The sequence below is a fragment of the Zingiber officinale genome, chromosome 10A, assembly GCF_018446385.1.
Source record: "Zingiber officinale cultivar Zhangliang chromosome 10A, Zo_v1.1, whole genome shotgun sequence".
Taxonomy (NCBI): domain Eukaryota; kingdom Viridiplantae; phylum Streptophyta; class Magnoliopsida; order Zingiberales; family Zingiberaceae; genus Zingiber; species Zingiber officinale.
Genome location: NC_056004.1, coordinates 50,802,040 through 50,815,132, shown reverse-complemented (window position 1 = coordinate 50,815,132; position 13,093 = coordinate 50,802,040). Strand labels below are relative to the sequence as shown.

Here is a 13,093-nt window from a genome sequence, read left to right as displayed (position 1 = left end):
TGTGCTGTCGTTTATCATTTTTGCAAGTTATCTCATTTACTTCAAGGAATGGACTAGCACTAGTTGGGCGAGTCTCATGATTTTTCATCAAAAACTCATTTGACTCAGCCACAAGAAGACATGTAATCAACTCAGAATAGTTCTTGAAACTTTTCTCTTTATATTGCTACTGCAGAAGCATGCTAGATGCATGAAAATTAGAATATGTTTTTTCCAACATATGTTCATCGGTAATTTTTTCACCACATAATTTTAACTTTAAGTTGATTTTAACATAGTTGATTTATATTCACTTACAAATTTAAAATTGTATAAACATAAATGAATCCATTCATAACAAGCATTTGGAAGAATCATAGTTTTATAATGATTATACCTTTCCTTCAAATTATTCCATAGTTCAAGTAGATCTTTGATCATCAAATATTTGATTTTCAATCATTCGTGAAGATGGTGACGAATGAATATCATTGCTTTTGCACAATTTTTATAAAGATTCCTTATTTTCATCTTTTATGGTGTCTTCAAGACCCATAGCTTCCAAATAAATCTCCGCATCTATTTTTTTTCTCGAAATGTCAAGAGCCTAAAACTCTGACTTTGAAAGATTTGACATAGTGAGAATCTAATCCAAAGAAAACTAAATCATTAATAATAATTATCATACATCATATATATTTATTAATGAATGATAAAACATGATATAATCAAAAGATGATTTTATAACACATAATTGTAAACTATTTTTGAAATTTTACAAATCATGTAAATAACAACTAACTAATAGTTAATTAGACAATAACTAATAAAGTACGAAGGAATTATAAATTTAACTTTTTGGCATGTGAATAATTTTGATGAAGAAAAAACATAAACATATCTATATATTTTTTGATATTACCTATAACTGAATTTTTTAAAAAAAGGTAAATCTTTTGTTTTGATAACGTGTAAATCATATAAGTAATCACATAGGAAAAGGAAATATTATTGACCTTTTTTATCTCATCTATAAAAAGAATACATATATAAGTATTTATAAGTACGTAACCATCTTGAAACTCTCAGAGCATCCTCAATGGGATGTTAAATGGGCATTAACACCCTCTCTCCATTGTGAGTGGGCATTATAATGCCCACTCACAAGAGAGAGGAGAGAAAGTGTTCAAAGGTTTGAACACTCTCTCTCTTATTTTTTTTTTTATTTTCTATGTTTTTTTAAATTGTAAAATTTTTAATATTAGTTAAAAAAAAATAATAAAAGGGATGAGTGAATGGACGGTGAGATCCATAAATAATGAGTGCTAATGTTAAAAGGGATGTGAGTGAAAGAGATATGCTGTTATAATGAGTATGTGACAGTGAGACTCATACTTTTTGATGAAGTGGTGGATGTTATAACGAATTAGCGTTGCAGATGCTCGCATGCTCATACATTTACATAAGTTAGGAGGTTATGAGAGATGATGAGTTATAGAGCAATGAATAAGTTTATGGAATATTAGGGATTGATGAGTATCCACATACATATGTTATTTTACAACAAATAATAATTTATAGTACAACAAATAATAATTTATAGAAACTACAAAAATCAATCCCAATTCTGCTTGTGTTTATTATATTAATTTTTCAAATTTCAAATCCTATTTTATAAAAACTTTAAAAATTAAAAAATTTCCAAGCAAACAATGCCTAATATTTCAAGATTAGCTTCCAGACCACACCCTATTTTATTTTACTAATCCACATAGCAAGTTATCATCAATTGACATTAATCTCTAATTCCACACAAAAAAGCAATCGTATTCAATAATTTCTCAACCATAATTGCTAATGATATTACATATATATATATATTAAAGCTTTTCATTCATATTTTCTTTCCAGAATAACAGATAGAAACATATCAATCTAAAAGTAATATACCATTCAATCAATAATGCTCAAGTACAATTTGTCAAACAGAACAACCAACTGAACATTGCTGAAAATGAAACAATTACAACATATCATTGAACGCAAAGTGGAATTGTACCCCAAGATCATACCGGGAAGAGAAGGACAATGATAATGCATATCAATCCTCTTGATAATCACCTTCATCTTCTTCATATTCGACATCCTCTGTTGTTGCATCCTGGTATTGTTGGTACTCAGAAACAAGATCATTCATGTTGCTTTCAGCCTCAGTGAACTCCATCTCATCCATTCCCTCTCCTGTGTACCAATGCAAGAAAGCCTTTCTTCTGAACATTGCAGTGAATTGCTCGCTGACACGATGGAACATCTCTTGAATTGAAGTAGAGTTGCCGATGAATGTGGATGCCATCTTTAATCCAATTGGTGGGATATCACAGACTGTTGACTTCACATTGTTTGGAATCCACTCAACAAAGTAAGAAGAATTCTTGTTCTGAACATTGAGCATTTGCTCATCCACCTCTTTGGTGCTCATTTTGCCACGGAACATCGCTGATGCTGTCAGGTAGCGCCCATGGCGAGGATCAGCTGCACACATCATGTTCTTGGCATCCCACATTTGTTGGGTGAGCTCGGGGACAGTAAGAGCACGGTAGTGCTGTGATCCACGGGATGTAAGAGGAGCAAATCCTACCATGAAGAAGTGGAGACGAGGGAAGGGGATGAGGTTGACGGCAAGCTTCCGAAGGTCAGAGTTGAGTTGTCCTGGGAATCGAAGGCAGCAAGTAACGCCACTCATGGTAGCCGAAATCAGGTGGTTCAGATCACCAACTATTGTTTCACATAAATGTTAGTAATGGATACCTGCAGTGCAATGAGACATGGTTCACACGGAGAAGAAAGACTTACAACTTGGAGTAGTAAGCTTGAGAGTTCGGAAACAAATGTCATAGAGTGCTTCATTATCCAACACCATGCACTCATCGGCATTCTCAACAAGCTGGTGGACAGATAGAGTAGCGTTATAAGGCTCGACCACAGTGTCAGACACCTTAGGCGATGGGAAGACGGAGAAAGTTAGTATCATGCGATCAGGATACTCTTCTCTTATCTTAGATATGAGGAGCGTCCCCATGCCGGAGCCAGTCCCACCTCCAAGTGAATGACAAACCTGAAACCCTGTTTCATGACGAGTTAATAAATTCTGAGTTGTGCAATCCAACAGGTAACATATTGGTTGAAGCAATGTTCTGGAGAAATAATTATTTGCCATCTGCTGAAACTGTACAGATTTGTAAGACCAGCTAGGCAGCAAGTAGCTGTGCTTTGTAAAACATTTGGATGATCCAAGTTTTACAAAGAAAAAGAAAAATCAAGTAAACGCAATACTGATGGCAATTAGGACCACAGTCAAGGTTCTGGAATCACGAAAACACATGATTAACAATTATATCTCTGTTTCTCAACGTTATCGGAGAAGATATGGTCACTTCTTGTAGATATGAAACAACTAATAGCATGGGAAAGCATTGCCAGTAAACCATTAAGATTCAACCAATTCAGAATCTAAAGGGGAAAAAAATCAAGAAAAACGCACAATAGAAAGGAAATCTCACCCTGCAAGCAATCGCAGTTCTCGGCCTCTTTCCTGACAACATCAAGGACCGAATCAATAAGCTCGGCGCCCTCAGTGTAATGCCCTTTGGCCCAGTTGTTGCCGGCCCCGGACTGCCCGAAGACGAAGTTATCAGGGCGGAAGATCTGGCCGTAGGGGCCGGACCGGACGCTGTCCATGGTGCCGGGCTCAAGATCCATGAGCACCGCCCGGGGCACGAAGCGTCCGAAGCTGGCCTCATTGTAGTATACGTTCACTCGCTCAAGCTGGAAGGGATTATCGCCGCCGTAGCGGCCGGTGGCATCAATGCCATGCTCCGAGCAGACGACTTCCCAGAACTTGGCACCGATCTGGTTGCCGCACTGTCCGCCCTGGATGTGGAGGATCTCGCGCATCTTGAAGATGGTCGGAGGAAGAGGAGAGGCAGTCTAGGGCTCCGGTGGCGAGGAGAGAGTGATAGTGAAAAGAGAACTAACAAGTTCGGGGGAGGCTATAAAGAAAGGGGCGTGTGATGACGGATATTAACGGACGTTTCGAGCGGAGTTGTTTCTTTAACGACAGACGTGACAGGTCGTTGAATTTAGGCGGGACCTTCAATTTTGAAACGATGTTATTAGGGATGGGCGGGGCGGGGCGGGGCGGGGGCGGGGCGGGGCGGGCCGGGCTGAGGACAGGTTTGTCATTCTTATTTTCGTCCTGTTTTTATTTTTTCGGGTTTGGAGATTCACCGAACCTGAACCCACGGGGATCAAATCCTCATCCCCGCCTCATTCCCAAATTTAATTATATCATTATTATTTAATAATAATTATTAATGATAATAATAATAAAGTGTCAGATGAGATAGAATAGATCATATTATTTAATGTAATTTTCTAGATCTTCTATTCTATCCAAAGTCCAAGTTGTGCCTTGGATAGAAGCTCGCCAATGTTTGAGTTGGCCTGCAAAAGATGGTGGAGCATCCTAGTGTATGTCTAGATTTGAAGGATAGTCTTCTAGTTCAGCTTGGTAGCCACCATCTTCATTTATGTCAATCTTGACCAAATATATGGCAGGTTCTATTTTTAGATCCACTCATTCAAGTAAAGTACTATCAAATGTGTAGACAACAAAAATTTCTTCTTCCTCTAAGACAAGAGAAATGATAGTTTCTAATTTCTTAGGAAATTCTTTGACAAAATCGGGATCATGAATCCAAAATTTATATAAAAGGTCATAATATAGTAACATGAACAGAGTAATAAGCTTGCCTTTGTATGCTGTAGTAGTATAAGTCTCATAATCCATATTGGCCTTACGAAAAGAATAAAGAAGTTGGCACTGGTATCCATATTTGCCAGAGTTTGCACAAGTTAGGCCTATCTTTTGACATTTTAGTTTTGGGCTAAACTCTGTTTCATAGACAATGGTCATGCCTTCAAGAGGATTTTTGTGAAAAGCTTTGAGTGCTGCTTCACATATTTTGATGAATGTTTTTAAAGTTGACTTTTCAGCTTAAACTCCGCACATAAGTAGTGATGTCATCTAGTATAGTGTTGGGGAAACCCAATAATCGGGCTTCTGAATCTCTTTGAGGTGTTATTGTTGTAGCCCTTTCTTTTAATTGAGTCAATGTTAAGTAGTTTGACCTATGAGGGAGTTGGCTAGAAAACTTTAAAGAAGGCCTAGGAGGCTTTTCAGAGCTAAGTATTCAAGTATAAGTTTTTGTATTGTTAAGACTTGGGCTACGAGGCCTTGTTTCTAGAAGTGGTCATGTCTTAAGTAAAGTGTTGATAAAGAAGTGAGGCCCAAGTTGTGTACGGATAGCATCAAAAGCTTCTTTAAGAGAATAAAAATCCTTGAAATATGGATGTTCTAAGCCTTCGATGACTAAGTTTCTTCCCAATTGAAGTGTACTCCTGCTTGAGTTCCTGAGAAAACCATGTAGCAGGAAAATTTCTTGCCTACTAATTTTTGTATTATAGCGAGAAAATAGTTAGATAGTGCATTAATCATAGCAATTCTATATTGAGAACTACCGAGTATTGTGGGAATGTTCCAAATGTTGTTAATAATACAATTTTGAATATGATCTAGTTTATCTCTAGAAGAGAAATGAAATTGGTCTTCATACTGTGTCAATTGTTGTAAGTCTTGGTTATCAAAACTCATGGTTTTGATAGCAAGAGTACGTACTTTTCTAGGTCAATCCATGTTCCTATCAAAAGAAAGAAGTTAGCAGTAGGATAAGAGTTAATGTAGTAACCAAGAAAGTGTATCTGCTAAGGAATTATTGATTTCTTTTATATGTTCCTATTGAATAAGTAATCCTTTATTGATAATAGTATCTATGAATTTTAACCAACACTTGATCCTCAATCCTTTTCTTAAGCGTTTAGTTTGTTGGTCATATTTTACTATAGCTTCACAATCTGTTTTAATAGTAATTTCTTATTTATTGTAGATAAATAATCTAAATTCTTCTAAGCAATAAATGACAACTAATATTTCATTGTCTAGAAAAGTTAAATGTCTTTTTTCTTAATATTTTCTAGAGGTATATCTACATAAATTTTTAGGAGTTTTAGGGTCATATTTGGATATTTTTTCTAAATAAAATACCTCCCAATCTTGTTTCACACCTATTGATTTCAATGACTAAGTAGTCATAATCAAGTGGTAGTGTTAACATTGGAATCATTTTAACTAACTATTTAATTTGTTGGACAAGTGCTATGTCTTGTTGATTGAAATATTTTTGTCATGTTAAGGATGTTTTATTGTATAAGGGACCACCAATTTTACCTATATCTTTTAAGTAAGGTTGTGCATAATTAAGAAGACTTAGAAAGACTCTTAGAGTTTTAGTGTCCTATATTTTGTCATAAAAAGCTAAGATTTTAGCTAAAATATGAGGCTGAAATGCTATTTGTCCTTGGCCTATTTCGGCACCTAATTGCTAACTATATTTTCATACAGGAAATAATAAAATCATGTTTTTCAAATAGATTAAAAATAATATGAAAATGGGCATAATGTTCCTGCTTAGCTTTAGAGAAAACTAAAGCATCATCAATGTAAACAAAAATGAACATGGAAACATTTCTAAAAATATCATCTATTTTTCTTTGAAAGATTTAAGAGGCAACCTTAAGAGTGAAAGGCATAATAAGTCATTTAAAATGTCCTTCGGGATAGGAAAAAGTTGTCCATTCAATAAACTCATGGTGTATTTTAACTTGTCAAAACTCTGATTTCATGTCAAAGTTAGAGTACCATTTAGAGTTCTGGATTTTATTTAAGAGTTGGTCTTTGTCAACCATCTTCTTGACAATTATCATTAAGTCGTTTGTAATTAAACACCACCCTAGATTGACCACATTTCTATTATGACTTCTGTGCCTAGATGTTGATTTTTGGATGACTCCTAAAGTTAGTAGTTGGTTTATATGCATTTTACACTACTACAATTTGAGGGTAAGACATCACTTTAGAAGCAACACTTTTATAAACTGTTACAACAGAAGAAATTTTCTTAAAACTTTGCAACACTTTAAATAAGTGTTGCCTATATAAGAAAATGCAACACTTATTGTATAAATACAACACTTTTTATAAGTGTTGCAATAATTATAAGAATATGAAACACTTTTATATTATATATGTAACAATTTTTAAAGTGTTACCAATTTCTTTAATTAGGCACTTGGGGTAAATTTTTTTGACATTTTTTTATATATAAACTTAGGTGATGATTTACGTTAGGTTTTAATCTTCTGATCCTTTTCTCCTCCCAAACCCATCGCCATAAATTAGGGTCGAGCTGGATCGAATTTGGTTTGATTTGGAGGTCAAATGGAGGAGATCAAGCTGAATCAATATGGACCGTTGATCCTGATCTAGAGATATCTTGTTCCTTAATTCAGATCTAAGTGATCCAACCCTTCATTCTGATTTAAAACGATCTGGACCGTTTATCGAGATCAAAGCATCCAAGAGTTCATCTAAGAAGTGGAGCTCCAATTCAAATTTGATTCAAAAGCCTACTCTTTAAACCCAATCTTCAAGCCCAATCCAAAAGCCCACTCTTCAAGCCCAATTTCAAAAACTCAATTTTCCTTCTCTTATTGGATCCGGATCTTACTAAACTCCTCACCTCCTTAACCCAAACCCAGCAACCCGTTAAGAAACCTCTTCCTCACGCACGACCCAGTGCTTCGCCCCCATTCTCCTCACGTTTCTTCTGTTCGCGATTTCCAGCGGCAGCTAGGGCACAACAGTTCTTTTCTTTTCTTCTCTCCGGCCGACGATACCTCTTCTTCTCTTCACTGCCGCCAGCCGGTCCTCTACACCCAAGTTCCTCTTCTCGCGATCTTCCTCAATCCGGCAACGGACAACAACAGTATCCTTGACGGTGGAGCGTTCTCCTCCGGCGAGGCATCCCTTTCCATCCCTTCCTCAGTGGATGTTCTTCCCGCGGACGGCGTTGTGAAAGCGGAAGATTCCAACGAGGAAGTCGGCCGATTCATCATCATCTTCTCCGGTGGATGCTGCGGTGTTCTCCTGTGGACGGTGTTCCGAAAGCAAAAGTCTCCTCCACCTCAGTGGTGCATCCAACTCTGGCAGAAACTCATCATCTTCAAGCTCAGCCTCTGTTCTTCAATTCCGGTAAAACTTACTAAAGCAAATCCAAGGCTGATGCTGCGATGAACTCCCGTGGACGGCGTTCCGAAGGCAGGAATTCCAGCAACCTCAGTCTAGTGGTGTATGCAATTCCGGCAGAGCAAATTCTCTTTTGATTTCTATTTAGTTTCTGTTGATGCTGCAATTTATTTCCTATTCCATCTAAACTATCAACTTTGTGCCATCGGGAGCTGTAGATCAGAGATTCAGTAGTTGTGTTACAGTTCACCGGGGCTGGCATTCCAAATCCGGGTCTCCATGTGACGGTGGAGGTAGTCGATTGGTGTATGATCGCGGAAGAGGGTTTGGTTAGCTTAGTTGATTTACTTATTTGTTGATTGTGTTATTTTCTTATTGATGTTTGATTGTTGTTATTGCACTTTGATTAGTTTTGTTATGCATGATAGTTTGTTTGTTATCGCACTCGGTTAGTTTCATTTATGCATGAATGTTGATCTTGTGTCATAGGGTGACAATGTGGTACAAGTTTAACTTTTATGCATAATTAAGTTTTGGTTAATCGTTGTTAAGGTTGTTTAGTTTAATTGCTTTTGTTTTTCTTGTATTTTGTTGTTGTTGGACTGCTACCAAGGGTATTGTGTTTTTCCAGCTCTCTCAAGCTTCTTTTTTTCCCAATCCTTGTTCTTCTTGCATTATTTTTCTTGTACTATGTTGTTTTTCTTCTAAGGTTGGATCTTCTATTTTCAGATTTACGAAATGAGTTATGTAAAATGATACCACAACTTTAGATTGAACACTGATGAGGTATTTGATCATATTGTCTCAAACCATTGAGACTTAAATATTGCATATGATATACAGTCCAGAAGGTTCTTGCAAAACTACCTCCGGAAATTGTAAGAAAATATTTTTCCTAAGGTATGTTATAGTTTTATATGTATTTTCTTTAGTTTATGTATTTTCTTAAGATATGGTTACTTTCCGTCCAGCTTGTGGATTGCCTATTCCTCTTCAAATCTTTCATTTACATGCCATGTTTGCCTGATAAGACACAGGCAGGTAGAAAATGATTGTTCTAGTTATAACTTCTCTGCTGTTAGAAAATCCTGCCTTACTATATATTTAGAAATACATGAACATTGATAGATTTTGGTCTGGAAGAATTGGCTGTGATTGTTTCGCATCATGATTTTCTATCTTCCAAACTATGTTGAAGGTGGCGTTCATGATCTCTAATATGCTTTTAGAGCTTGGAATTTGTTTATTTCAAGTATGCTCACAGTCATGGTCACATTAAGGAACTTATGCATAGTTAACTTCAAGGGATTTATATTAATTTACATTGTTGTAAAGGCAATTATCTTTCCTTATGAAATGCTGGAAACTCATTTCATGGCAATTCATGAATTACCAAGTCACTTACCTTTTCTTGCAAAACTCTAGTGTATTTTATACCTCCAGAAATTGAAAGTAACTATTTTCTTGCAAAACTACCTCCAGAAATTGAAAGAAATTATTTTTCCTAAATCACTTACCTTTTTTTTCTTATAGGGCATAATTTGTTTGAAACCATGATGCTTTTTTTCTTCCTGCATTAGTAAATTGATGAGTGATATACTTTATCATCTTATTCTATCTTAGCCACCATGCCCATCGACTAATGTATTATCTTTGGTTCATGACGTTCTTATTGTTGAATTAGTATTTTGTCATCATTGCAAGTTGCAACACATGAAATCTTCCATTGCAATTTGCACAGATTTGTTAAGAAATGTAGCAAAAAAAAGATTCTTCCATGGTTTGTTTGTCAGGTTACGTTTTTTCATAGTTCTCTAATTTTGTTGCTTAATCTTCTATGTTTTTTGAGACAAGCAAAGAGTTTGTGTTGTGATTCCACTATTGAAACTTTAGTAGCATAGGCATACTCCTCCCCTGCTCGTGCTTGCAAATTTATATGAATTTGGTAATAATTAACTTGGCAGTACTTTTGGAGATTGCTACTTTTGCATGATGATGATAAATTTCTAATAATTTGTAGGAATGGTAACCTCAAAATTTGGAAAGTGACATGCCTTGACAGCTTTTGAAGTACTGAAAGAACTTTTTTTTCTTGGTTGAGCTCCATTTAAGTTCTCCCTTTCCTTGTTCAGTTAAAAGGCTTTTCCTCTTCTTATAATCTTGAGTTGTTGATTTTTATTTTTTTTTTAAAAAATTTGTTGATAGCCTGTTATTGGTTTTAGTATGTGCAATATTAATATCCAATTTAATATTGAAACTGCATAGATATGTTTATCTTTATTGGCAGAATTGAATTATTTCTTTATATATTCTTTATGTTGTGTAACGTGCTTTATTGATTAATGTGTGTTGTTGTTTTTTGTTTTCATGACTAGCAGGACATTATTATATCTTTTTTGGTGGGCACGTTCAATGCATGGGCAAATGACTTATGGGGGATTAATGAAGCCGACCACACATTACCATCTATTGGCTTTTTGTAAATGAATATATTTAGTTGCCTTTTTTGGGGGAATTCATGAAGCTAAGTATTAATTGATGACTTATGTATATTTTTTGATGCTAGTTGTTGGGTTTTTGTAAAAATTTTAATCAGAATATAGTGTGATATAACTTTTGTAATACAATGATCATATTTTGAATAATATATTTTGTACAAATGTGCTTGATTGGATAGTAAAATTGTAATATCAATAATATATTGGTGAAAAAATAAGTGTTACTGTTAACCGGTAAAAGTGCTACATTTTAAAAATAAAACACAAATCTAAGTGTTGCATATGTATCAATAAGTGATGTGTATAAGAGGTGAAAAGTTTAATAAAAAGTGATGCATTTAATGAAAAAAATGTTGTATTATTGGGTTAAAATAATTGTAAAAAGTGTTGCTATTAATAGAAAAAAGTGTTGTAATAGCTTAAGAGTAACAAAAAAAAAGTGTTGTCGCTGGAAGAAAAAAGCGTTGCATATAGACAAGCGTTGCCTTTGGTATATATCACAACAGTTTAAGAAAGTGTTGCATAAAATGACAAAAGCGTTACATTATATCTAACATGACAGGACCTGATAAGATAGAATGAAAAACGTTACCTTAGGTATAATGCAACATTTATATGGCCAAAACAACACTTTAGTGGTGATGTCTTAGCCTCAATTTGTAGTAGTGTTATATTTTTTAGTTTCCCAATTTGTATATCTTAAATCTTGAGCTTTAATTGTGAGATCTGGGTTAATTATTGCTAATTTGCAGTAAACTTTGTCTCTGTCCCAATATTTGGTAGAATTTTCTCTAATAATTTCTAGTTTTTCTAATTTAGAAATGAGAGAGTCTATATCAAGTTAATGAGTGTTTATTATTTGAAAAAATTATTTTAAAAGTATTAAATTAGATGGGATAGTCCAAGTGTCATGAAAAAAATAGGATAAAGGGCTTGACTAGCCGCCAAGTGAGTCTAATTTTCCTCATCTTGATCCTGATAGTCAGAAAGAGAAATAGAACAAGTTTGATTATTACTAGTAAGAGACTGTGTTGGATTACCTGATTGTTTACAAGTATGTTTAGTAGAACATTGATAAGAAGTACTATCTATATTATCCAGAGACATGGTCTTTATGAGCAGTTTGGTAGTTAAAGGATGGATAATAGATGGATAGTCTGATACTATAGGTGATACTATGAGTGAAGAAAAGAAAAAAACATAATCCTTGGTTAAAAGGAAAGCTCTATCATGTGCTAAAAGAAAATTTAATCCTGAGATTAAGTGAATATTAAGATGTAATAATGATTTAATCCAAAGTTTAGAGAGTGGAAGGGGTGCTATATTTGCCACAATTATCATAAAACCTTAAATGTATATTAGTAACGAATTGTGTGCAAGCTAACTTTTGACCATCAAACTACGTACTTATTAATGGTTGTGATGCAGTTTTGATAAGAGTTTCAGGACTACTGAAAAAAGTATGGCTTCATTTATTGTGGAGTTAGTGGTCCCACTGTCTAAGAAGGCATGTAATGTAAATTCTTGGCCATGAATATTAACAAGGAATTTGTGATATCTAAGTTTTTTCTTGTGTTGCATATACTAGAAGCTTTGATAAAGACTAGATCAGTATCTATGGGTGTAAAAGAATGTTGCAGGCTTTTTCCTTTATTAGGAGCTTGTGAAGAGGGTGGAGTAAGGAGTTCGTTGACTTTTTGATCCACGGTATCAAGTTCTGTTTCTAGTTGATTAATATGGGTTTCTAAGGCAAAGACCCTTGTTTCTAGTAAGAAATTTCAAGTATTGCCATTAGATGGTTGGTTTATGGGTATTATAATGGCAAATAATTGCTGGATTCACATATTACAGACTTATTTTTTACAGATCTTACAGGTGCCTCGTTTATTTAGAGATGGATAATAACTATAAAAAAATGAAATGTTATTACTTCTTGTCTTTAGTATCAGTCATGTGGACAGTTAAGTTCTTTTGTAGTTTTAGTATTAAGTTGTTTGAACATTAAATTAGTATATGATAAATCTTCTCATAATTCTTCTAGATTATGTAATGGCATGTAATCCTATAATTCAGAAGTTTCGGGGTAAGGATGGTATGAAGGATGTAAGAAAGAATTTACTAAACTATAGTCAGAAGAGGGAGGTATTTCTTCCACACCATTTATAGAAATAATCGAGTAAATAGAAGATGTATCAAAGATATCTAATTATATTTCTAGTAAGTCAAGATTAGTGTGGGTGACTAGTTTTGCTTCTCTGTATATAGATTTTTTTTTTATTTGGACAAACAGAGGATAAATGTCCAGGTTCATTACAAGCAAAACAAGTAATAGTATTAGCATAAGTTTTCTTTGACTTGAATTTTCTCACATGTTTATCCTTGTTTAGGTATGATTTCTTTTCTCTACTTTTTC

At 34.6% G+C, this 13,093-nt stretch overlaps 1 protein-coding gene across 1 annotated transcript; it reads right to left on the bottom strand.

The window, feature by feature from the left end:
- Nucleotides 1-1,903: 1,903 nt before the first annotated feature.
- LOC122027926 (tubulin beta chain-like) lies at nucleotides 1,904-4,010 on the bottom strand. The gene is made up of 3 exons (XM_042586942.1): nucleotides 3,540-4,010; nucleotides 2,833-3,102; nucleotides 1,904-2,754 (listed from the first exon to the last, which is right to left on the bottom strand). The coding sequence occupies exons 1-3, from the start codon at nucleotides 3,931-3,933 to the stop codon at nucleotides 2,081-2,083; spliced, it is 1,338 nt and encodes a 445-aa protein (XP_042442876.1). The 5' UTR covers nucleotides 3,934-4,010; the 3' UTR covers nucleotides 1,904-2,080.
- Between the last annotated feature and the right edge of the window lie 9,083 nt (nucleotides 4,011-13,093).